The sequence below is a fragment of the Natator depressus genome, chromosome 5 (genome assembly GCF_965152275.1).
Source record: "Natator depressus isolate rNatDep1 chromosome 5, rNatDep2.hap1, whole genome shotgun sequence".
Taxonomy (NCBI): Eukaryota; Metazoa; Chordata; order Testudines; family Cheloniidae; genus Natator; species Natator depressus.
In genome coordinates this window covers 101,657,128-101,682,398 of record NC_134238.1, presented here as the reverse complement: position 1 = coordinate 101,682,398, position 25,271 = coordinate 101,657,128, and the positions used below count along the sequence as shown (strand labels likewise).

The window sequence follows — 25,271 nt, the reverse complement described above, 5'->3', positions numbered from 1 at the left end:
TTTCACTCAGCCTATCTAAGGACAACAGAAGAAGCTTATCTGGTAGGCAGAAAACCTGATGCTTTTGTACATCTAGATGGTGCTCTTACTTGTCAGGGACTTCTGGGAATTGAGATTATTTTTCCCAGACCTAAGGTGGATGTGACATTACCCAGGCTACAGTCTGGACTGTTGAACAGCTGTGTCCCCTTAGTTCTCTAGGCTGGGGTGCTATTTACACTGCATTGCTATCAGAACATCCACTCCTGGCCTGCTCACACAGCCTTCAGCATGCAAATTCACTCCTAACTAAATTCTTGAGCACTCTGACCTATCACTCATGAATTACATACAGGGCAACTCCTTCAGATTCCTCGTCCCAGCCTTGTCCCCCCAGAAATGTGTCTTGTATGGCTCAGTACCCTTCTGAACAGTACAAGCTCATAGGAAGTGCATCACTTCATGAAAGGAAAATGATAATGCACGAACCTTGTTATCCCTGATGGAGTTTTCCATACTAATCCAAACATGTTGGTTAGGATAAAACAATAAGATAAGTTTAGACAGATTTTAAGTGAGTACTGGTGGTGATGCATACATTTCAGGATTGGTTTAAAAAAAAAAAGTAAAATGCAAGCTAAGTGAACTTTAAAGCAGATGGTTTTGTCTCATCATATGCTGCAGTAAATTTCACAGGCTGGGTTTCCGTTCAGACTGAGACTCCCCCCCCCTTAGTTCAGTGTCCTTCAGGTATTCATTAATGTCATGAGCAGAGAGACTGGAGAAGAAGTGAGTTGGAGACTACTGTCTCACATTCTTATGCCCCCCTCCCCTCTATGAGGACTACCCCTGCTGGGGTGCAGGCGACAAGCAGTCTTTTGTGGATGTGAGGTTTGAACCATTCTTATGATGCAATATACATTTCTTATTCACACCTTCCCTTTGCTGCAGAATGGCCACTTAAGCATGTGATAGTTTTTCCATGCCAGTGTGTCTTTGTCTCTCAAAAAAACTGGTTTGTGGGCTCTATCCAGAGTCACTATGTATTTCAGTAACAATCATACAGTAGAATCTTAATGTCACATATAGTGTTGCTACGCATATTTCGCCAGGATAATGACATTCAGCAGATTCTGACTTTTCAAATACCACCTCACAAGGCATACTTCGTACAAAATTTCTCAGTCTTGTAAAAGTGGTGAACATAATAGTATAGACCATCAGTAGGTGAATAAGGTTGCCAGAAAAGGAGCCCTGTCCTGATGGACATGAGGTCTATGAAAAAGTAATGATTCTTTTCTGCAGACTTTCTTACGGGCTCAGGGATTGGAGTGTGCCTATCACTGACCTGCAGAGGGATAATAAAGTTGGTCTAGGCTGAGTGGGGAGTATTTGTGTGGCCAGTGGAGTTAGGAAGTTGAGACATGGCTGCACAGATAAGACTTCCTCACACTAAGAGCGGTGGTAGGGAGGTGCCTCACAACCGTGGTTATTCTTGGGAAATGTCACAATTCTGTGCTTAAATCAGCTGTGAGGAGTGGCTTGGTGGAGGGGGAAACTGCATAGTTCCATTCTGTCTTAGCTCCTAGTGTGGACCAGACTGTGCATGTGCTATCCTCATAGAGTGACTGAGCATGTTCCTTCCAGCCTAGGGGTACAGGCATGAAGCTGGGCTTTCCCTTTAATGGCAGGCTGCTCTGGGCATAGTTAGGGCTAGGCACTGGACCTGAGATCAGGGAGCCTGTCTCTCTCCTGTGCTCTGCGACTTCCCTGCTGACACTAAGGCAGCATAGAGTAGGAAGCTGACCTGAAATCTGGAGTTGGGGGAGGGAAAGGAGTAGATGGGGACAAGGAGTCTGGGAAAGTGGAGGCGGGGAGAACTGGGGAGGAAAATGTGGAGGTAAGGGGGGACTGGGAGCCAGATAGCTAGAGAGGTGGATCACAGAGGTCAGACTAGGAGCTGGGGTGGGGGGGACATTGGAGCAAGGAGTGTGTGTGTGTGAGAGGGAGACTGAGACTGGATGAGAAGCCCAGGCAGTGAAACTAGGATTAGGAGCAAGTGTTGTCTGATGTCTCCCTTCTCTGCCAAGATGTGGAAGTGGGGACAAAGACTAGGATTGGCAGGGCAAGGAGACTGTGACTGGGTAGTGAAGGAGAATGGGACTGGGACAAGGCTTCGGGGGAGGGGAGGAGGAAGAGGTATAACAGGGACAGGTTGGAGGGGATGGAGCAGAAGGATCAAGTTTGGAGGGAATGGGCAGAAAAGTCTGTGTTCATTCAAGCACACACCCTCCAGAACCTGAAATGGAGCTTGAGATCCCAGAACTTTGCTATTTCTTTGTCGACAACAAATACCTGTGAAAACCAGTGGCAGTGTGTGTCTCACCTGCCTCTACTGTTGGTCCACATAGACGACGACGACCTACCACTGCTAGCAGTCACTCCCTTAGCTCAAGGGGAAGAGGTCTGTGCAGTAGATTTAGAGATTCCAGTTCCGAGGAACCATGTGTGTGTCAGTATGATGCTATACGACAGAATTTCTGCTTTTTCAGTTTGCTTTTCTAAAAAATCTAGGAAATTGCACACACACAAACTATGTTAAAAGAACATGATTAAGATTGCAAAATTAACACTCAAAAAGGAAATGCCAGTGTGATGTTATGCCCCCATATTCTTCATAGAAATGTTATGATATGAATATGGCATAACTAAGATATGTTTTATGCAAGATGGGTCATGTGAGGTATTTGAAAGGTTATAATTTACTGAATGTAATTATCGAATTTGTATGCATGTATCATTTCTGTAGCTGAAGTTAGGAATATTGACTATGTAACAATTGCAACTGTGCATACTTGGGGAACGCCCACCAGACAGTATGCAATCAGCCTGGATGGTCCATTAGGAAAGACAGTGGGTCTTTGAAAATGCTAATCTCCCATCTTTCTGGAGTTCCTTCCTGTGGATGTGGCCATATATTGAACCATGACGAGACAATAAAATATTGACTAGGTCCTTATTAAGGGGAAATAGTCCATCCTATACACTGAATGAGGCAGGGGCCCTATGGAAAAGGTAGCATATAATTAAGGACCATGAATGCATATTCACAAGCAACCTTATTTCTGGCATTTCATAACTTTTGAGTGCTTGAATTTGCAACCCTAATAATGTTTTAATGTATGTTTTTATATGTAATTATTTAAATGTTGCTGCATAAATATGTTACAGAATTCTCTTTGGTTTACTTCTGTGAAGAGGCTTTTTATTAGTTTTCACACAGAGCACACTCAATGTCAGTAGTTCCCAAACTTTAATAACCCGCGGACCCCTTTCACGAAAATACCAAATCTCGTGAACCCCCCTCCTAAAAATGAATATTTCCAGGGATTTTTCTCCCTTACTGAGCATAAATTATTGAAGCAGTAATTTGGTATTTTTACGACATGCTTATTACACACTATTATTACGTTATGAAAATGGCAATACTCTTCCAAGATTTCACTTTTGTAGCTGTAACAATGCTACCCGTGGGAGCCAGCTGAAGTCACTCAATTAGGGTGAACTGCAAACAACGCGGGGCAGACAAACCCCAACAGCTGGTGGATATTCCAATACTTAGATTTACCAGGCCAGCACAAAACTGCTCCTGTATTACCTCACTGGTTACTCAGAAGTCCAAACAACGCTGTTCCTTTAAAATGCCCAGCCTCAGGCCTCCATCCAGACACACGTGTTGGATATGATGATGATTACTGAAAATCTTCTCATCATAGAAAAGATTCTTCCAATCCCAAAGGATCAGCCACACACCCAGGTCCAATTATAACTTAGATCTTACCCAGAATACACATTTATAGCCAATTCTTATTAACTAAGCTAAAATTTATTAAAAAAGAAAAGAGTTTTGGTTAAAAGATCAATATACATACAGACTTGAATTCAATCCTTGAGGCTCAGATATATAGCAGAGATGAGCTTGTAGTTGCCAAAAGTCCTTTTAGAAATAGTCCATAGGTTATAGTCCAATATCCATATTCAGGGTGACTCCAGTCAGTGACTGGGGATCTCAATCCTTATGGCTTAAGGTTGCCCCTCTTGAAACCCAAAGCAGAGCTAAGATGAAGAAGGATCATGTCCCAAGGTCTTTATACATTTCCAGCAGCCTTTTGGCCTGAGAAAACAATAGGCTTAACTTTCCTTCTCCTAAACATAGTGGCAATTAGTACAGGGTAATTTATCTATTAAACAGTTCAGCTACAGGTTACCAGAACCTTCAGAGACATATTGACAAGAATATTATTTCACTCAAGTGTCTTCCTAAATGTTAATATTCCTTTTTTTGATCTTTGAATCAAAGCTATAGCAATAGACGAGACTTGTTTGTTTACAGCACAAGACCTGAGCAAACATCTACCCTTCCATCTCTAATGATGCAGGCTGCATTTCAAAGCTCTGTTCATTTACATATCTTCCTAACCAGTCTCTAAAGTTCGGCCATGGGTCAGGTCAGTCTGTGAGTTAATTAACTCTTTCTGGCCCCCCGCCACCTTTCAATGAGATATTAATTTACACTCATAATGTCACAGGAGCTCATATCACTTCAATAAAGCCTGTTATAGGAAAAGGCTCCTACATGTTTCATCAAGGAGTACTAGATGTGAATCAGCATGAAGGTACTTAAGAAGTCAGCTCAAATAAAGAGTTCCTCCCACAAACATTCGGATCTTGAGCAGCCCAGGCAAACAACGCACGACTATAACAAAGCTTAAAACTGGTTCTTCATAATAATTTAAAAAATAACACAGCCTATTTAATTTTAGAAACAGCAAAAAATATCCACCTCCCTTTCCATTTCTAATAAGGAGTTTAAACCTCCTCAGTGCAATGGATGCGCTTGCTTTGATCTGAATAGCTCTTGGATGTCTGGAACCACTGGAGAAAGATAAACTCTCAGGTCTGGTTCGTCACTGAGTCTGCTGCTATATTTGGTTTTCAGATGTGTGTACAAGGAAAATGCTTTCTCGCATAAGTATGTTGTTGAAAATGGTAACAAAACTATAGTAGCTTTTTCTGCCAGCAGGGGGGTACTTGTTTCTTAAACTCAGCCGAAAGTTGATCAGTGACAGACTTCTGAAACTCCTTTTTAGTTCGTAATCACAGGAGAGCTCAATTAATTTCTCTTTTTCCTCAGGGCTCAATATATGTGTTGAGAAAGTGGTATCATCAGAGGGGTTGCGAATCCAGTCGTTATTACCTGACGTAGCTGGAAAGTATTCCCTGAACGTTTGCAAAGTCCTTGTAGGTGTGCAGTTATATTGGTTTTAGTACAGGGATCCAACTAAAGTTTATCTTCTGCCAGGAAGTCATGAAGAGTACTGAAGCGCTCAGGTTAATTGTTTTCCAAACACCTTTCCCAGAACTGCAACTTCTTTATCATGGATTCAACTCGGTCTTGTACGTTGAAAACTGTTATGTTGAGGCCTTGAAGAGATAAATTTAGGTCATTAATCGTCGAGAAAATGTCTGCTAAGTAAGCCAGGCTCTGGAGCCAGACATGATTTTCCATACAGCTGGTGAGATGGAAAGCGTGGCTGTTGAAAAAAAGAAGGATTTCTGTTCTAAGCTCAAACAAGCACACAAGGATTTTGCCACCTGAGAGCCATCTAACTTTGCTATGGGACAACAGGCAATTGTGTACATTACCCAGTTTTTTACAAAGTACGTGAAATATTCTGCAATTTGTTTTCCGTGATTTTATTAAATTCACCACTGCATTGTCCAGCACTTCCTTCAGTCCCTCAGGCATGTGTTTTGCTGCGAGGGCTTGTCTCTGGATACTGCAATGAGTCCAAGAGACGTTTGATGTAGCCTTTTTTGTTCGAACTACAGATCCCTCATTGATGTGGCCCCATCAGTGCAAATGCCTAGGCAATGAGACTAATCTATTTCCTTTTCTTGAAAATATGCATTAGTCAGAAGATATCTTCTCCAGTTGTACGTTCTTTCCATGGGTGGCAAAACAGCAAGTCGTCTTCAACCATACCTTCATTCACATAACGTACAAACACTAGCAAAATAGATTAGCAACATCAGTTGATTCATCCAACTGTATAACATAATATGGACTATTTGTCACTCTGTGTACAATTGTGGTCTCTGCGTTACTTGACATGACATTAATTTTTTGTGACAACGTATTATTGGACAAAGGTACTGCGTCAATCCTTTTTTCAGCCTTTTCTCTGAGCATGCAATGAACTGTCTTTTATACATGGACCAGTCAAGCTCTCTGCTATGTTATGGGCTTCTGATGCTTTTGCTACTCGGTAGCTCATTTGATATGACGCTTCACGTGCATTTTCATTAGCAGTACTTGCTTTGGGTACAAAACATGTCACTTTTCCACTTTGGTTAATTTTTGCTTGAAAAAATCAACAGGCTTGTTGAGTTGTGGGGGGTGCCTAGGTTCTAAGTGACGCCAAAGTAGAGAAGGTTTGAGGCTGCTGTTTGCTAAACATCACCAAAAATTACGCACTGTGGTTTTGGACACCTTTGATCACCAGTGCATGTAAAGCCATATTTTATATAATCGTTGTCATATTTTCTTTTCTTCATAAGCAACTTTCCAGGACCATCATGATCACTGACATTTTCCACACTTTGAACTTGATGAAACACTAGCTGATGTCGAACGTTCATTTTCTCATGTCTTTACACTTTTTCCGTTTTCAGCCATTTGTCCATATTGGGTGTTCAGATAAAAATAACGCACTGAGAACACTAACAAATGAACAAACTAGAAAATGAGAATATTCACTCACGTCTCATTGGAGCAAAATGGCACACTACAGAGAATGACTGAGTATGGACTAACTGAGAGTCGTTACCGCCACATTGGGTACAATGACCTTGGTTCTGGCTGATTTGGCGCACAAATACTTTTTCTCCGCCATCAGGGGGGTTCGGGGCCAGGGACAAATTAGCCTGGACGGTCCCCCCACCCCCAGGTACAGCGCGGCTCCCGCTCCCACTCTGCTCCTCATGCCGCCCAACTTCCCCTGTCCCAGCTGCCGCCTGCGCGCCCGGGGTCCCGGCTGCTGGCTCCATGGGGCTTGGGCTGCCGGCCCTGCGCCTGGGGTCCCTAGGGAGGCTCTGTCCGCCATTACAGATTTTTTTTCTGAGAACCCCCTGATACATTTCTTGAACCCGAGTTTTTGGGAACCACTGCTCTATGTCCATGTTTGTTCGTGTAATAATTACAGATAAACAACCCATAGACTTAAAGGTTACTTGTGCAGCATGGTGACATGCCAAAAGCTAACTCTCACCAGAAGTTGGATTATTACACAAGTGTTTTTAAAATAATATTTGAAACTACTTTTTATTTTAAGAGAAGAATGAATGTTTGGTCCAGTATTTTAAAACCATTTTACACTGTTTCCTCTAGCACTATTTTTTTGCATCGATTTATCTAATATCACTAAAGGCACAACTAATATAATTTATTATGAAAATATCACAACATAAATATTAAAGGAACACACTTGACTTTAAATCTGTTCAGTTTACTTTTAACTAATTTTTTTTTAATCTTAAATACTACATCTCTCCCTGAGTCTAGTTGGCAGTTTTTGCTTTTAAATGTTTTTTTTCTTACCTATTGCTGTAAGAGACTCGTACAAATGCAGGAAACGGATTATGCAGGGGCAAACACTGAAACTTCATTTGTTTGCACATTGCATATAGTCAGAATAAAATTACTGAGGAATATTACAATTTTTAAAAACTTTGTAGGGTTATAACTTGTCACTTGTAACAATATTAGGTTTTCAAAAATGAGATGGATGATGTACTCTTTAAATATGTTTGAGTAGTAAAGGGTCAAGTTGAGGGCACAGGTCTTAACCATGTTAAAAATCTCACATTAGCTGCTCTGTTCCCCTTATTAAGGTGCCAGTGATGATGCTGTTAGTTGCTCAGTGATGCTTGAAATACTGAACACTCTCTCAAAGTCATCTGATCCCTTGCAACATGCTGTCATATTCCTTTTCAACGGTGCAGAAGAAAATATCTTGCAGGTAAGATTAATTAGTATGCCAGATTTATAAAACATGCATAATCAGAACCCTGAATTAAAGATGATTGACAAAGGAAATAGTAATTATAGGTATGACTTGTATTTTGCAAGTCTAAATGTCCGTGACAGGTGTTAATCGGCTTTTCAGTTATCTGAGGATAATTATAATTAATGCTATTTATAAAGTGAATTTAACCTGAATTATGAATATTCACAATGTTGCTTTAATGAGCAGGTTCCTAAGTGTTGCAAGTAAGATGCAGCATCATGTGTTGCTCAGCTCAGAGGACTGAGAATCTTGACTCTTGGGTTCTACTCCCAGCTCTACCTCTCACCTGTGTGATGATGAGTTTAAAAAAAAAAAAAGTCAATTCTCTGTGCATCATTTACACTTGTTTTCAGATGGGTGAAATAGTTAACTCCCAGACTTAATATTTGTAAATGTTTTGATTTCCTATGACAGATGTTGCAGAAGTGCAAATTGATTATTTTGTTTGCTTTAAAGTTTTTTGTGACAGTTGGCAAGTCACAATCTGATGTTGTAGACATTTGTTTCCTCCTTTACCCTCCCCTGAAAAAGTATTTTAATGCTGTATAACTTTCTGTCAGTGAAAGTTAACAGACCTTGTAACTCTAAAGGGTCATCTACTCTACAGGCATGATTCTCACTTAGATTAAGGTCACTTTTTTTTACATCATTCTGGAAGTGTAAAGTGGTTTTAGTACTCAGTTTACATTTATACTACAAGTTTAACCATACTAGTGTACTGTTATGGAAGTCTGTATTGTAATGTGGTTCTTCATTCATAATTCAGGGAGAACAATTTGGTTAGTAGGCCATAGTAGGGAACCTGTTGCATTCCTGATCATCGTAGTAATTACCTAAATATGTTTTGTTTTGTTGTTATTACAAAAACAATTAGATTCTAAACACCCTAACTATGCTAAACTATTGTTTGTAGGCATGTAAGCTTTTTGAGACAAACACTATGTGTCTGTGTTTCTAAAGGGCCTAGCTGATTGGACTCTCTAGTATGTAATAATATACATATTAAATATTTGGATTGGACACCAAACAATGAGTGTGAACATAAGGGTTTTTGAGGGCATGAAGAAAGAGGAGACATGGTGGTGGTGTCATGGACGCAGATGAGTGAATTTTGTTATGTTGATGGCTCCTCTTCTCTGTGCCCTCAAGTAAACTTCTGGCTTCACCTGCAGTGCACCTGTGATTGTTCCCCTGTCAAAATCTGAATTCAGGTGCCTCTGATGGCAAATAATCTCTAGACTTTTTCTTAAAGATATTTGACCTATATCTTCTTTGCTTCCTGTCAAGGCTAGTCATGGCTTCATTACTCAACACCGCTGGGCCAAGTCGATTAGAGCATTTATTAACCTGGAGGCAGCAGGTGTAGGAGGGAAAGAACTTGTATTTCAGACAGGTATGATCATGCATTACATTTCCCAGTTGTACACATGAGTTGGTTGTGTTTTATTTAGAACAAAAAACAAACAAACTAAAGTTTTCTTATTAGAAACAAACTTCTTAAAGAATATTGAAAATAGCCCATGAGGTCGATGAGAATAAATTTCACACCATGCAGACTCCCCATCAGATCCTTACCTTGCAGATAACAAACTATTGAACAGGTTTAATTACCCTAAGGCTTTGGCACAAGCAGAGACAAAGTCATTGTGAAGACAGTGAGGCAACATGTCTTCTTAATGCCAATTTTTTGGTACTTTTTTCCATAATGAATTTAAAATGAAATATTGGCCTTAATCTTGGTTTCCTGGCTCTCATCTGTCAACCTTAAATTTTTAACCACAAAATACACTTTGGGATCCTTTAAAATTCCATCTAACTCCTTTTAAAAAACAACAGCTCTCTTTTATGCTGTGAAATTCACCATTCAGGCAGGAAATCCTCTGCAGCACAGCTGGAGCTTTAAGTGCAGCAGTTGTAGTTCCATTTTATGTTGAAGTAGTTGGTACAAAACAGATCAGTGGAATGGTGGATAATCCTGCTGCTGTACTTCCTAACACCTTAAATGAGTGCATTTTGTTTTTTCTGTTGGAAGCAGAGCTTTCTGCTGGTTCTTTCCAGAGCTTTCTGCTGACCACAACTCTGCAGAAATATAAATGGGCTGGTGATAAACTTCTGTTGTTTCCTGGTTGGGCTGCAGATTTTTCTCTGCTGCTCCAGTTTATTTATTGCTTCTATGGAAAACTTCAGTAGAGAGTGTTTCAAAACAATGAATTTGACACATTGCTGGAGGAATAATGTGGGAGCTGAGGAGTCTCCCAAACATATCCTTAGGTAGTGGGGAGGAGGGGTTCCAAAGCATTGGAAAGGAGACAGTAAAAACAAAGTTCTAAAATATGAGACATTTATTTTTCCTAAAAATTGCTTGATATCTGCCTAAGGAACAATAGAGGCCTTGCTGTGCTTGAGTGCATTAATCCACATTACTGTATTGTCATTTTAATGACTATACACATTATAAATGACTCCTGTATATCCAGTTATTACATTAAAGGAGCTGTTGAATTCAGTGTTGGTTGGAGCAGAAGTTCTCAACCTCTCCAGACCACTGTACCTTTCAGGAGTCTGCTTTGTCGTGTGTACCCCAAAGTTTCCTCACTTAATAACTACTTGCTTACAAAATCAGGCAAAAATACAAAAGTGTTACAGAACACTATTACTGAAAAATTGCTTACTTTCTCATTTTTACCATATAAATATAAAATCAATTGGAATATAAATATTGTACTTACATTTCTGTGTAGTATATAGAGCAGTATAAACTAGTCATTGTCTGTATGAAATTTTAGTTTGTACTGACTTCGCTAGTGCTTTTCATGTAGCCTGTTGTAAAACTACGCAAATATCTAGATGAGTTGATGTACCCTCTGGAAGAGCTCTGCATACCTCCCAGGGGTATAGGTACCTGTGGTTGAGGACCACTGGGGTAGAGTAATGAATCTGAGACAGGAAGTCAGGAATGTCTGAGAACTGTTCCCAGCTTTACCAGTGACTCACTATGTCATCATCACCATATTACTTAATCTATTTCCCAATCAGTGAAGTGGGAGACTAATACTGCTAATACTTCCTCAAGAGTTTTGGGGATTTGGTTTATACATTGCTTTAAAGATCTAAAGTACTAAATGAAGGCTATATATTACTACCCTTGGGATGAAGTAAGAAGTACTCCCTTTAGGGGGAAGTGATTTACTTTGTTATGCAGTTTCAAACAATTTATGTCTTTTACTCCCTTTCTAGGTATTAAATTGATAATAAATGCATTTAATGATGTGGTTCTTGAAAAAATGCTTAACTTAATCTAATCCTTTGATAATAGTGATGTTCAACACAGCATTTAAAACGTGTTGCTGTTGTTTAAACTAATTTAATCTTCTGAAGTGCTGGCATCAACAAACTTCTGTACTAAAGGGGAAAGTATATACAAGATCAACAAGCAAAAAGCCAGGTGAATCACTGCAGAAGTGCTCTGTGTGCTGGGAGTAGCCAAGAGGGCCCATTGTCACAACCAATGCCATGATTTCAGTATAAGGTTATTAGTCTAATCTGGACAGACAGAGAGGCATTTCTGGAAGGAGTTTTAAAACGAAGCAAGAAGGACATTTCAAAAAACCTTGTGCTATTGTGCCACTAGTTCACCCTGCTATGTTACTTCTAAGGAGAGTGAAGTGCTCCTGTCACTGTAAATATTCAAACGTTAAATTAGTTCTCAGTCTTCCAGCAGACCCTAATGGTAACACTGTAACTGACTTCAATGCAAGCAAGATATGGCTCTTGAGTCTGTTCTGTAGGGAACAGAACTGATTGGACGTGAAAGAGATGGATTGAATGATCTGACAGGGCTCTTCAATTAACAGTGACATGGGATTTCAATAAGTGGTGACTATTTACGATGGTATTGACTGTTTCCAGTACATGTTGCTATGTGCTACAAACTGTTAGCACCAAAGTCAGTGGTATGTGTTAGGGGGCTTATTCCTTCACCCACTTACTTCCCTGGTCCTTCTCGCATGAACAGAGAGCAACAATACCCGAAGTCCAAGGTGCAAACAATTCGATGTTTATTGGGGTGAACTTCCAGCAAGCATGATTCCAGTTTCCTTCCTTAGTATCCTCCTTCCCAGCTCTGACACCACAGAGCCTTACACCTGTGTCCCTGTTCCCATTCCTGCCCTTAGCCAAACATGATTCCAATTTCCCCACTCCCATTCCCTGTTCCCATTTCCCCCTTTAGCAAAACATGATTCCAATTTCCTTACCCCCCATGCCCTGTTCCCATCTCCCCCACCCCCCTCACTTCCTGATTGACTGCAGACTATATAGTAAAACTTGAGTTCAGCTTAGCTATACCTTAACCAATCATTTTCCTGAAATTTAACTAACCAATCCTAACATAGTGTAACATGATTATGTAACCAATTATATCCCACCACCTTAATTAGTTTACACCCAGCGAAATTAATTATACAGCAGACAGGAACAATCACCGAATCAGACAGAGATTATGCAGACAAACAATAGCAAAGTGGGAACTATAATGACAAAACAATACAGAAGTGAGGATTTCACATCCTAGCTATTGATAAGTGAGTTCTTGCCAGACAGGATGCTGTCAAAGTAAGTTTCCTTTTGCATTTTCTAGGCACTTCCCTTTCTCTGGAAGTAATAGGCACTATCAGGACAGGATTGTATTCCTAACAGCTCAATAGCACCTTCTTTCAATGTGACTAGTTTGGAAAGTGAGGATATGACCGGTCGCTTCCCAGCTTATGGCTGCCTCTGCTGCTTAGCCAAAGGCCTTAGCCTAGGCACAGAGCCTCAGACTGTCACAGTGAGAGAAGGCTTTTACACCAGCAGACAGTGATTTTGATTCTTTCTTTTATACCTCTATAACTAGCCAACTGATAAGAATACACCTAAATTCTTAGAGTACAGGCCTTTACAGACAGGCCTGAATATCTATATCCTAACAGTATGTAGATTTAAAATAAAAAAAAAATTAATCAAACTTGTAACTGCTTTAAACAGCTGACTGAGGGGAAGAGCAGAAAAAGCATGTCTGTTTCAGTGAATTCTTGAACTTCTCCTAAGCCCTTCTCTCTCTCTCCTATTTCTTTATCGCAGTGAACTACACAATCATCTTTTCTCTGTCTCTGAAGCCTGTAATCTTGGCATCTTCTTTGACTGAGCCCTCTCCTCTGAGCCACACATGTCTAAACCTTGCTGCTTCTTCCTGTACAGCATCTCCAAGATCCTACATTTCCTCCTTGCTCACACTGCTAAAACTCCATGCCATGATCATCATCTGCCATGAATACTGTTAATACCACCTCTCTGGCATTGAAGCCTGCAACTTCCCCCACTCAAATCTATTCAGAATGTGGCTGCTAACTGCTCTGTCAGCCCCATCTGAAGTCCCTTGATTGGCATCTCCTCTTCCAGTGCATCAAGCAAAAACATATTGTCCTTACTTTCAAAGTTCTCCACAACTTTCCCCCAACCTACTTAGCCAGGTTATCATCACAAGGTCATCTCTTGGCACCACTCTGCCCATGATGCCAGCCTGGATTTCCTGACTCTCTGAGCACTTTCAGGTTTTCTCTCATGCTTCATCTTATTGGGGGGGAAGCTCGGAGTCAAAATCTATAAAGCTGCTCGCCACCTTATCGTCCTCAAAACTTGCCTCTTATGTAATGCATACAATAAATTACAGCCTGATAATGGCTAGGAAAGTGGTGAGCTGTAGTCACTGCTACTAAATGGCTAATTGTGCTCATGTTATGTTTATCTGTTATCCTGTCTTCCCCATCCTAGCCCGCTTATTTGTCTCCTCTGCCTGTGATACCTTTAAAAAAAAAAAAAAATCTTGTGGGTGGATTGGGGTGGGAACTGTCATTTTTGTACAGTGACTGGCACCGTGGGGTCCAAATTAATTGAGGGTCCTATGTGCTACTGCCACATAAATGGTTATTGATCAACAATATGTCCTAAAGAGTTACTTAGATTTAAAAATTATATAAAGAGACTGTGTGTTAATTTTAGGCCCAGATTAGGAAGGATTTTGGTTTTGGGGCAGGAGGAGGCTTTTGTAAAACCTTAATCAAACCATCCTTTCATCTTGGATTAAAACCTCTCCAGAAGAATGTGTAGGTCAAACACTGCATCACTGTGCTATTGCACAAGAGTCAGAAAATGAAACTGATTGTAATCAAGTGAGAGATTTTTTAAGTTGTGGTAGGGACCACAGTGCTAAATTCCCCAATACCTCTGTCTGCTATATGCTGTTCTGATGGAGTGAAGAATCTGTAAACCTGCCATTGAAGAATCCCCCTTGCCTGGGGAAACCTAATGTGACGTAGAGCCATGATAGTGGCTCCTGGCCTATGGAGCCAGCCCCTGAGGATGCTCAAATCCATGTTGGGATCTGCATGGTGCAGAACTGGCATCAAGATAGGGGTGGGGTATAAATATGGTTTAAATAGGGGAGCCAGTATTGGTTGGACTTATTCTTTGAGGTTTCATCACATGATATAATCTTTAATTCCTGGGGACTCCAGGACAATCTTGGAGTATTGGCAACCCTAGGTTTAAAGCCACCTTGGCTGACTTCCTTCCTAGGCTGTGCCCAGTGCTGGGCTAAAATGGGCTAGGTGCTTTGCTAAAACATAGGACACCATGCGAGTTTATTTTCAGTGTTCAAACTGAACAAAGTATAAAAAGTAAAAATGGTTTAAATAGTGAAAAATAAATTAAACATGCAATGAGTGCAATTTTAAAAATCCTTGTTCATAATATTGTCACAGGTAAAGACTTGTGTACTACTTGAATCTTTTGTATAGTAATGTTTTAAGAGATTTACTGAATGACAGTAGCAATCTTATGTTAAATCCTCACAGTTCTCAAACAGTTTATTTGAGATTGACTTTAATCTCTCACAATGAACGGGCTTTAACTTGTTTTTAAACACTGAGATTAGTGTTTGTTGCATGGGAAAATGGGATTTGAGCATTGTGAACTGGAGACGTGCAGTAATCTAAACAAGAACTACCTTACTGTTTTATGTTGAACCTATAACCATTGTATCTAATCACTGATATAGTTATGATTAAGGCTGGTTGCCTGTCATGGGAAGCATTTTAGTTTAAAAATAAGAAGGTCATAAAAGCATATAAATTTCCCTTCGGAAATTATTAGATCAGAGAAGGATTTACAATAAAATTGATAACCATGTGTCATGGATCCACAAAGCACTCTATGCCTCCAAGCAACCTTTATATAGAGTCTCTGGGAGTGTAGTTGTCTTTTCCCTAGGCTTCCCCTTTTTACAGGGGACAGCCCTGCCACTCAGCTACTCCAAGACTGGGTCCCTGGCTTCAACACCTCTTTTTCTCACCATGGCTCCTTCAGCAGTCCCAAAGAGCTCAAACCCCTACTGGAGACTTGCCGTCTTGGGAGGTCTGCAACTAGCAAATGTTTGCAGCAATACAGGACAGCCGTTTCAAAACAAGATATCCTTTATTAGTCAACAGAAATATAATATTTAGGTCCTTAGATTAGAATGGTAAAGCAAAGCCTACCTACATGTGTGTGCTGCAGCATAGAGTGCATGTCTTGCCCAAACATCCAGGGTTTCACACACTACTGCACTGGACAGCAGCATTCTTATTATAGTCTAACATCTCAGTTCTTTGTTTCAAGCTTCAGTCACACTACTTTCACATGTTCAGCCTTCCTTGGCTGGCAATCATTAAAAGTTGAAGTCGGCTGTTGGTCTTCCATTATACCTCCACAGTAACACCATTTATATGTCGATGGTTCTTGCTTGATCATGAATACGCCTACTGATGCACATGCAGCCACTACATTGTTTTCCCTCTGTCCTATAATAGAAATTAGCCCCTTCAGACCTGTGGCCAAACAATACAAAAGTGATCAGGGAAATGAAGTCATACATTTAAAATTTAAAAAATAGAGAAATTTCCCATATTTTTCATGACCTCTTCTTAGTTGATGAAATTCCATTATGCTGGATGTATAGAGAATTATTTGTAAATGAATGCACTAAGGAGTAGGATGATTGGAATGAAGGACAATGACATGAAAAACCCTACAAGTCAGGTTTTTTTTTTAATCATAGAGGTCATGGCTCTCAAACTCGACATAATATAGATATAATCCTGATAAAACTTCAGTTTCTTCTCTCTTCCCATCCACTTCCAATATGGTTTACTATCCTTACTTTCAATCTTGTGCTCTCTCACAGCAACATATTTGAGATATTATCTAATTAGCAGCGTGAAACTTATTTAAGGGAGAAACTGTGGAAACACGGAAGAAGAGAGTTTTCCATTAAGGTCTGTTTTTATGCGTGAACACTGATACTTAATCCAGAGACTGGTTAGATGTAATTGAATGTGCCTAGTTCTTCGAGTATTTGCTTTGTTTTGGGGTAGGTGGATTCAGAATGTACTCCTTCATATCAGGTAGACCTGCCTGCAAGATGCACTTAATTAAGGTGTTTCCCAGGGATCAGATATTTAAGCCCAGTGATGCCTCCTCTTAGCAGTCTTCACTCCTTTAGTTTTGATCTTGTATATGATTCTCCAGTTTTTGTAAATCCCTTGTTCTCCATTGGCAGGGCCTGAAAATCCTTGGTTGGTACAAGCATATGTCTTTGCAGCCAAGCATCCCTTTGCTTCTGTGGTGGCACAGGAAGTGTTTCAGAGTGGAATTATCCCTGCAGATACAGACTTCCGTATCTACAGGGACTTCGGGAATATTCCAGGTATGTTATCAGTAAGCCTGTCAATGGGGGGCTTATCTAGATTTATAACAAGGGGCCAATCCTGTAAATGCTCATTCATGTAACAGTTTTAGGGTTTGGGCTCTAGGCCATGAACTTGAAACTGAAACTTGACTTGGTGTCTGCTTAAGTTTAGAAGGAACATACTGTGTTTCTCCCCTAGGAAAATAACCCTCAAGGTTTTTGGTGTCCCACACAGACTAGGTGTATATACTCAAGATCCTGAGTGTTCTCTGTTTCAGTGTGTCTCTGTCAGCCCCCTGACTTCTAGCACACTAGTGCTAAATGCCATGGCACACTGAAAATTCTCTGACTTTTAAGTTGTGGATTAATATAGCAAACTACAGTTGATCTTAATTAAACCAAAAAGGTACCACATTGTCAAAGTACAGCAGGTTTGAAAATATAAAATGCTTTCCTCCATGACAGCATTGACCACAGTATCACATTATAGCTGAGGTTAATGCCACCTCACAAGTATAGGTTATGGAAAGCTGCTACCCTTGTCACTTTGCAATCCAGATATATGGGCTACAGAAACTTGCTTGTTTCTGGCATATGAGTTGGCAATGGCAGTTTTTGCAAACAGTGTTAATAAAGCCAATGGGTACCCCAAGGAGAAAGAGAGCCTATTACAGGGGGCAACCACATGGGGAAAATTACTTACTTAAAAATCAGGAAAATCTCTTGGAAATCAAATATATATTATAGCATAGTTACGTTTTAAAACATTTAAATTCAAGTGGGGAAAAACCCCCACTTGCAACCAAGAATTAAAAGAAAAATTATCTATGTAAGGAATAGACAGGGGGAAAAAAAAAGCATCACTTTTAGATTTGTAACTGTTATGGCTGCAGTCTTACTACTTTCATTGCAGTACTCATGCTCCAGATGGTCAGGAATGGGGACTTCTGAATCCTTAGTTTACATTTCACACTAATCCCTTTTTCCTAACCACTTAAATAATGGGTAGTTTAATTGGAGAAGACGGCACAAAATGACATCTCATTTAGCACAAATGGTAAAGGAAAATCGATTTCTAGAGGAGGAGGATTGAAGGTATTTTAATATGTCTAGCTTTGAATGAACACTGAGGTATCTTCTCTAGAAAAGTGGTCTACACAGAGTGACACTTAAGGATATGGTTAAAGCAAAGTATTGTACTGCGTGCTCTGAACTGTTCTGAAGCACACTTCTAATCTCAAAATGGATTTTGTAAGCATAGTACCTTCTGATGTAGCTAATCTGTGTCCATCTGTGTTTGGAAATGTATCTACTCTATTAGGTGGCAAATGAGTTTTTATTGCCTTTCTTCTGATAGCCATGCAGAGCGAAAACAGCTGTGTCTGAGAAATGGATTCTATTCCTTCTCGTGCACCAACAAAATTGTTCGTTTGTTTTGATCAGCTACACTGGTACAAAATCAGTGACAGCACTAAGGGTATGTCTACACTACGGAATAAGGTCGAATTTATAGAAGTCGGTTTTTTAGAAATCGGTTTTATATATTCGAGTGTGTGTGTCCCCACAGAAGTGCATTAAGTGCATTAACTCGGCGGAGTACTTCCACAGTACCGAGGCTAGAGTCGACTTCCGGAGCGTTGCACTGTGGGTAGCTATCCCACAGTTCCCGCAGTCTCCGCTGCCCATTGGAATTCTGGGTTGAGATCCCAATGCCTGATGGGGCTGAAACATTGTCGCGGGTGGTTCTGGGTACATATCGTCAGTCCCCCCTTCCCTCCCTCCCTCCGTGAAAGCAAGGGCAGACAATCGTTTCGCGCCTTTTTTCCTGAGTTACCTGTGTGGACGCCATACCACCGCAAGCATGGAGCCCGCTCAGGTAACCGTCACCGTATGTCTCCTGGATGCTGGCAGACGCGGTACGGCATTGCTACACAGTAGCAGCAACCCATTGCCTTCTGGCAGCAGACGGTACAGTACGACTGGTAGCCGTCCTCGTCATGTCCGAGGTGCTCCTGGTCGCCTATGTGAGGTCGATCAGGAGCGCCTGGGCAGACATGGGCGCAGAGACTAAATTTTTAGTGACCTGACCAGGTCATTCTCTTTCGTCCTGCAGTCAGTCCTATTAAACCGTCTAATGGTGAGCAGGCAGGCAATACGGATTGCTAGCAGTCGTACTGTACCATCTTCTGCCGGGCAGGCAAGAGATGACGATGGCTAGCAGTCGTACTGTACCATCTTCTGCCGAGCAGCCATGAGATGTGGATGGCATGCAGTCCTTCTGCACCGTCTGCTGCTAGCCAAAGATGTAAAAGATAGATGGAGTGGATCAAAACAAGAAATAGACCAGACTTGTTTTGTACTCATTTGCCTCCTCCCCTGTCTAGGGGACTCATTCCTCTAGGTCACACTGCAGTCACTCACAGAGCAGGTGCAGCGAGGTAAATCTAGCCATGTATCAATCAGAGGCCAGGCTAACCTCCTTGTTCCAATAAGAACAATAACTTAGGTGCACCATTTCTTATTGGAACCCTCCGTGAAGTCCTGCCTGAACTACTCCTTGATGTAAAGCCACCCCCTTTGTGGATTTTAGCTCCCTGAAGCCAACCCTGTAAGCCGTGTCGTCAGTCGCCCCTCCCTCCGTCAGAGCAACGGCAGACAATCGTTCCGCGCCTTTTTTCTGTGCGGACGCCATACCAAGGCAAGCATGGAGGCTGCTCAGCTCACTTTGGCAATTAGGAGCACATTAAACACCACACGCATTATCCAGCAGTATATGCAGCACCAGAACCTGGCAAAGCGATACCGGGCAAGGAGGCGACGTCAGCGGAGTCACGTGAGTGATCAGGACATGGACACAGATTTCTCTGAAAGCATGGGCCCTGCCAATGCATGCATCATGGTGCTAATGGGGCAGGTTCATGCTGTGGAACGCCGATTCTGGGCTCGGGAAACAAGCACAGACTGGTGGGACCGCATAGTGTTGCAGGTCTGGGACGATTCCCAGTGGCTGCGAAACTTTCGCATGCGTAAGGGCACTTTCATGGAACTTTGTGACTTGCTTTCCCCTGCCCTGAAGCGCATGAATACCAACATGAGAGCAGCCCTCACAGTTGAGAAGCGAGTGGCGATAGCCCTGTGGAAGCTTGCAACGCCAGACAGCTACCGGTCAGTTGGAAATCAATTTGGAGTGGGCAAATCTACTGTTGGGGCTGCTGTGATGCAAGTAGCCCACGCAATCAAAGATCTGCTGATATCAAGGGTAGTGACCCTGGGAAATGTGCAGGTCATAGTGGATGGCTTTGCTGCAATGGGATTCCCTAACTGTGGTGGGGCCATAGACGGAACCCATATCCCTATCTTGGCACCGGAGCACCAAGCCGCCGAGTACATAAACCGCCAGGGGTACTTTTCAATAGTGCTGCAAGCTCCGGTGGATCACAAGGGACGTTTCACCAACATCAACGTGGGATGGCCGGGAAAGGTACATGACGCTCGCATCTTCAGGAACTCTGGTCTGTTTCAAAAGCTGCAAGAAGGGACTTTATTCCCAGACCAGAAAATAACTGTTGGGGATGTTGAAATGCCTATATGTATCCTTGGGGACCCAGCCTACCCCTTAATGCCATGGCTCATGAAGCCGTACACAGGCAGCCTGGACAGTAGTCAGGAGCTGTTCAACTACAGGCTGAGCAAGTGCAGAATGGTGGTAGAATGTGCATTTGGACGTTTAAAGGCGCGCTGGCGCAGTTTACTGACTCGCTTAGACCTCAGCGAAACCAATATTCCCACTGTTATTACTGCTTGCTGTGTGCTCCACAATATCTGTGAGAGTAAGGGGGAGACGTTTATGGCGGGGTGGGAGGTTGAGGCAAATCGCCTGGCTGCTGGTTACACGCAGCCAGACACCAGGGCGGTTAGAAGAGCACAGGAGGGCACGGTACGCATCAGAGAGGCTTTGAAAACCAGTTTCATGACTGGCCAGGCTACGGTGTGAAAGTTCTGTTTGTTTCTCCTTGATGAAACCCCCCGCCCCTTGGTTCACTCTACTTCCCTGTAAGCTAACCACCCTCTCCTCCTCCCTTTGATCACCGCTTGCAGAGGCAATAAAGTCATTGTTGCTTCACATTCGTGCATTCTTTATTCATTCATCACACAAATAGGGGGATGACTACCAAGGTAGCCCAGGAGGGGTGGTGGAGGAGGGAAGGAAAATGCCACACAGCACTTTAAAAGTTTACAACTTTAAAATTTATTGAATGACAGCCTTCTTTTTTTGGGGCAATCCTCTGTGGCGGAGTGGCTGGTTGGCCGGTGGCCCCCCCACCGCGTTCTTGGGCGTCTGGGTGTGGAGGCTATGGAACTTGGGGAGGAGGGCGGTTGGTTACACAGGGGCTGTAGTGGCAGTCTGTGCTCCAGCTGCCTTTGCTGCAGCTCAACCATACACTGGAGCATACTGGTTTGATTCTCCAGCAGCCTCAGCATTGAATCCTGCCTCCTCTCATCACGCTGCCGCCACCTTTCAGCTTCAGCCCTCTCTTCAGCCCGCCACTTACTCTCTTCAGCCCGCCACCTCTCCTCCCGGTCATTTTGTGCTTTCCTGCAGTCTGACATTATTTGCCTCCACGCATTCGTCTGTGCTCTGTCAGTGTGGGAGGACAGCATGAGCTCGGAGAACATTTCATCTCGAGTGCGGTTTTTTTTCTTTCTAATCTTCACTAGCCTCTGGGAAGGAGAAGATCCTGTGATCATTGAAACACATGCAGCTGGTGGAGAAAAAAAAAAAAAAGGGACAGCGGTATTTAAAAAGACACATTTTATAAAACACTGGCTACACTCTTTCAGGGTAAACCTTGCTGTTAACATTACATACATAGCACATGTGCTTTTGTTACAAGGTCGCATTTTGCCTCCCCCCACCGCGTGGCTACCCCCTCAACCCTCCCCCCTCCCTGTGGCTAACAGCGGGGAACATTTCTGTTCAGCCGCAGGCAAACAGCCCAGCAGGAATGGGCTCCTCTGAGTGTCCCCTGAAGAAAAGCACCCTATTTCAACCAGGTGACCATGGATTATATCTCACTCTCCTGAGGATAACACAGAGAGATAAAGAACGGATGTTGTTTGAACGCCAGCAAACATACACTGCAATGCTTTGTTGTACAATGATTCCCGAGTACGTGTTACTGGCCTGGAGTGGTAAAGTGTCCTACCATGGAGGACGCAATAAGTCTGCCCTCCCCAGAAACCTTTTGCAAAGGCTTTGGGAGTATATCCAGGAGAGCTGCAAATGCCAGGGCAAATTAATCCTTTCACATGCTTGCTTTTAAACCATGTATAGTATTTTAAAAGGTACACTCACCGGAGGTCCCTTCTCCGCCTGCTGGGTCCAGGAGGCAGCCTTGGGTGGGTTCGGGGGGTACTGGCTCCAGGTCCAGGGTGAGAAACAGTTCCTGGCTGTCGGGAAAACCGGTTTCTCCGCTTGCTTGCTGTGAGCTATCTACAACCTCATCATCATCATCTTCTTCTTCGTCCCCAAAACCTGCTTCCGTATTGCCTCCATCTCCATTGAAGGAGTCAAACAACACGGCTGGGGTAGTGGTGGCTGAACCCCCTAAAATGGCATGCAGCTCATCATAGAAGCGGCATGTTTGGGGCTCTGACCCGGAGCGGCCGTTCGCCTCTCTGGTTTTCTGGTAGGCTTGCCTCAGCTCCTTCAGTTTCACTAGGCACTGCTTCGGGTCCCTGTTATGGCCTCTGTCCTTCATGCCCTGGGAGATTTTGACAAAGGTTTTGGCATTTCGAAAACTGGAACGGAGTTCTGATAGCACGGATTCCTCTCCCCATACAGCGATCAGATCCCGTACCTCCCGTTCGGTCCATGCTGGAGCTCTTTTGCGATTCTGGGACTCCATCACGGTCACCTCTGCTGATGAGCTCTGCATGGTCACCTGCAGCTTGCCACGCTGGCCAAACAGGAAATGAGATTCAAAAGTTCGCGGTTCTTTTCCTGTCTACCTGGCCAGTGCATCTGAGTTGAGAGTGCTGTCCAGAGCGGTCAAAATGGAGCACTCTGGGATAGCTCCCGGAGGCCAATACCGTCGAATTGTGTCCACAGTACCCCAAATTCGACCTGGCAAGGCCAATTTAAGCGCTAATCCACTTGTCAGGGGTGGAGTAAGGAAATCGATTTTAAGAGCCCTTTAAGTCGAAATAAAGGGCTTCATCGTGTGGACGGGTGCAGGTTTACGTTGATTTAATGCTGCTAAATTCGACCTAAAGTCCTAGTGTAGACCAGGGCTTAGAGTATGTAGGTACTACTGTGAGTGTACACACTATGAATTTCACAGGGGTACACTGAAGGCATCATTTGGCTTGCAGAATCTCTACTAGTGGTGACTCATGGGAAGGAAAGAACTCAGCTTGATTTTTTGGAGTCCAAGTAGACTTTGCAGGACTGGCAATTACAAAAAATCTCTTTTTACTTGTAAGCTTACCACACAGAATTGTTAAGCAGTGGTAATCATGCAATCTCAGGATTACATTTTCTAGTTGCTTTTCTGTATAGAACCACACTGAATCTTTAGTGATGATTCTGGGAAAGCACAAAATCTGGAATTTGGCTGTTGGCTGGTAAGAGTGATATTCCACTGCTTCAGGCAGACAACCAGTCACCAAATAAACTATGGAAGGTGATAGGGGGCTTATGCTGTCCTTGGAGGCTAGAGGCTAGCTTCATTAGAGAATCAGGTGATCAGGAATATTGGCATAGGCATGACTTTCTACAATAGAGGGAAGCTGTGTGTATAAACACCAGGCATGGCAGTAAAATACAGAAGGTTCAAATATTTTCATACACCTTTAATTAAATATGTCCAGGTTCTGTTACAAAATTGGTTCTTAAGCAGTCTTGCTACATGTGGTAAGCTGTTCAAGTCATAGTAGTCAAAAGTGGTTGTTGGGTTACGCTGGTAGAACAAAACTATTTTTTACTTTGTAAAATGTTCTGAAAGCTTTCAAGCGTTTTTGATTAGGTTTAGGTAACTTTAATCATAATCCTTTTCTATCTTCATAGGAATAGACTTGGCTTTTATTGAAAATGGCTACATTTACCATACAAAATATGACACACCAGACAGAATACTAACGGATTCAATTCAGAGAGCAGGTTGGTATTCAGACTTCCATCAAAAATTCGATAAAGAATATGGCTAAATGAAAATTGCTTCCTTTTCCCACTAATCCTTATCATAGCCCCTATACGTTGGAAATTTCTTAACGATTAGTGATGCATAATCTAAACATTTGGTAAATTTCAAAAGAAATGAAACTTCTCAGAATTCAGTGGCTCCTGATTTGTAACAAGCTGTAGAGCCTCTTTCAGATTGAAATCTGGCAAGGCCAGTGTTGACCAAATTCATCGCCCTCTGATGACTGTTCAAAGATCTGTCTCTGGCCATTTTCATATGGGCAAATATGCACAATACTTTGAATCCTTGTTTAATATTCTCAACAAGGAGGCTGAGGGTTAAATGGGTGACATGGAGACTGAACTGCCTCTAGGATTGGTCCTTCCCGAACCAGGGCAGAATGAAAATGGCAGGACAATCTGGGCAAGCTTCTGCTGCTGCCACTGCGCATATTTTATTATTTCCGGGGATAAAGAGAACAATTCACTTTCCAGATCTGTCAATATTTTACCTTTTTATAAGCACTAAATTTACTCTTAAGAGAATCTGTAAAAGAAATTATTAATAGATTTTTGAAAAACCACAACACCCAAGTGTGTGCTCGCCACCACCAGGAATATTAACAAAATTAGTGTCTTCTTTCTTTGACTGGCAGAATTAAATCAGTTTTACTCTTTCCAGGTTTGTTTCTCAATCTTTTTATAGGCACTCAAGCATCAGTTGTCGTCTTGCAGTCATGAATAAATTATATAGCTAATATTCAGTTTTAGTTGAAGGAATTGGTTCAGCAGCAGAGTTCTGTGAATAACTTTCATGGAGATCAAACAGTTTTACATGTTTTGTTTTGTTTTTAAAGTAATACAGCTGCAAGACGTAGTATACTTCTGTTTTTCCCCCCCATCCTTGTTGTAAAGCTGATGCTCCTCATTTTGATAATTTGTTACAGTAAGAGCATGTCACTGCTTAGAGCTTGGTTCCCAAGGATTTTTTATATTAAGGGTCACTATGTAGGTTTAGAACAGTGGTTCTCAAACTGTGGGTCAGGACCACAAAGTGGGTTGTGACCCCATTTTAATGGGATCGCCAGAGCTGGCTTAGACTTACTGGGGCTCAGGGCTGAAGCCCAAGCCCCACTGCCCAGGGCCAGGGCCAAAGCCGAAGCATTCAGCCCTGAACGGCGGGGCTCAGGTTACAGGTCCCTCTGACTGGAGCTGA

The 25,271-nt window shown here is 42.3% G+C and overlaps 2 protein-coding genes across 5 annotated transcripts in view; one reads left to right on the top strand and one right to left on the bottom strand.

Annotated features, from left to right (window-relative positions):
- The window catches only part of ERMP1 (endoplasmic reticulum metallopeptidase 1), a 51,921-nt gene that overhangs the window by 4,121 nt on the left and 22,529 nt on the right, over nucleotides 1-25,271 (top strand). For all 4 annotated transcript variants that reach the window (XM_074953326.1, XM_074953325.1, XM_074953324.1 and 1 more), the window contains exons 3-6: nucleotides 7,933-8,060; nucleotides 9,396-9,501; nucleotides 16,744-16,890; nucleotides 23,942-24,034. In XM_074953326.1, the coding sequence (XP_074809427.1) occupies nucleotides 7,965-8,060; nucleotides 9,396-9,501; nucleotides 16,744-16,890; nucleotides 23,942-24,034 (442 nt within the window). In that variant the 5' untranslated portion in view covers nucleotides 7,933-7,964. The remainder of the gene's footprint in view (nucleotides 1-7,932; nucleotides 8,061-9,395; nucleotides 9,502-16,743; nucleotides 16,891-23,941; nucleotides 24,035-25,271) is intronic.
- Nucleotides 21,115-22,781, bottom strand: LOC141987903 (uncharacterized). Its single transcript, XM_074953741.1, has 2 exons — nucleotides 22,229-22,781; nucleotides 21,115-21,635 (listed from the first exon to the last, which is right to left on the bottom strand). The coding sequence occupies exons 1-2, from the start codon at nucleotides 22,779-22,781 to the stop codon at nucleotides 21,115-21,117; spliced, it is 1,074 nt and encodes a 357-aa protein (XP_074809842.1).

Coding starts and splice junctions, on each gene's coding strand:
- LOC141987903 (XM_074953741.1), bottom strand. CDS start 22,781: ATGGAGTCCCAGAATCGCAAAAGAGCTCCAGCATGGACCGAACGGGAG. Junction 21,636..22,228: donor AGGCGGAGAAGGGACCTCCG/GTGAGTGTACCT, acceptor TTTCTCCACCAG/CTGCATGTGTTTCAATGATC.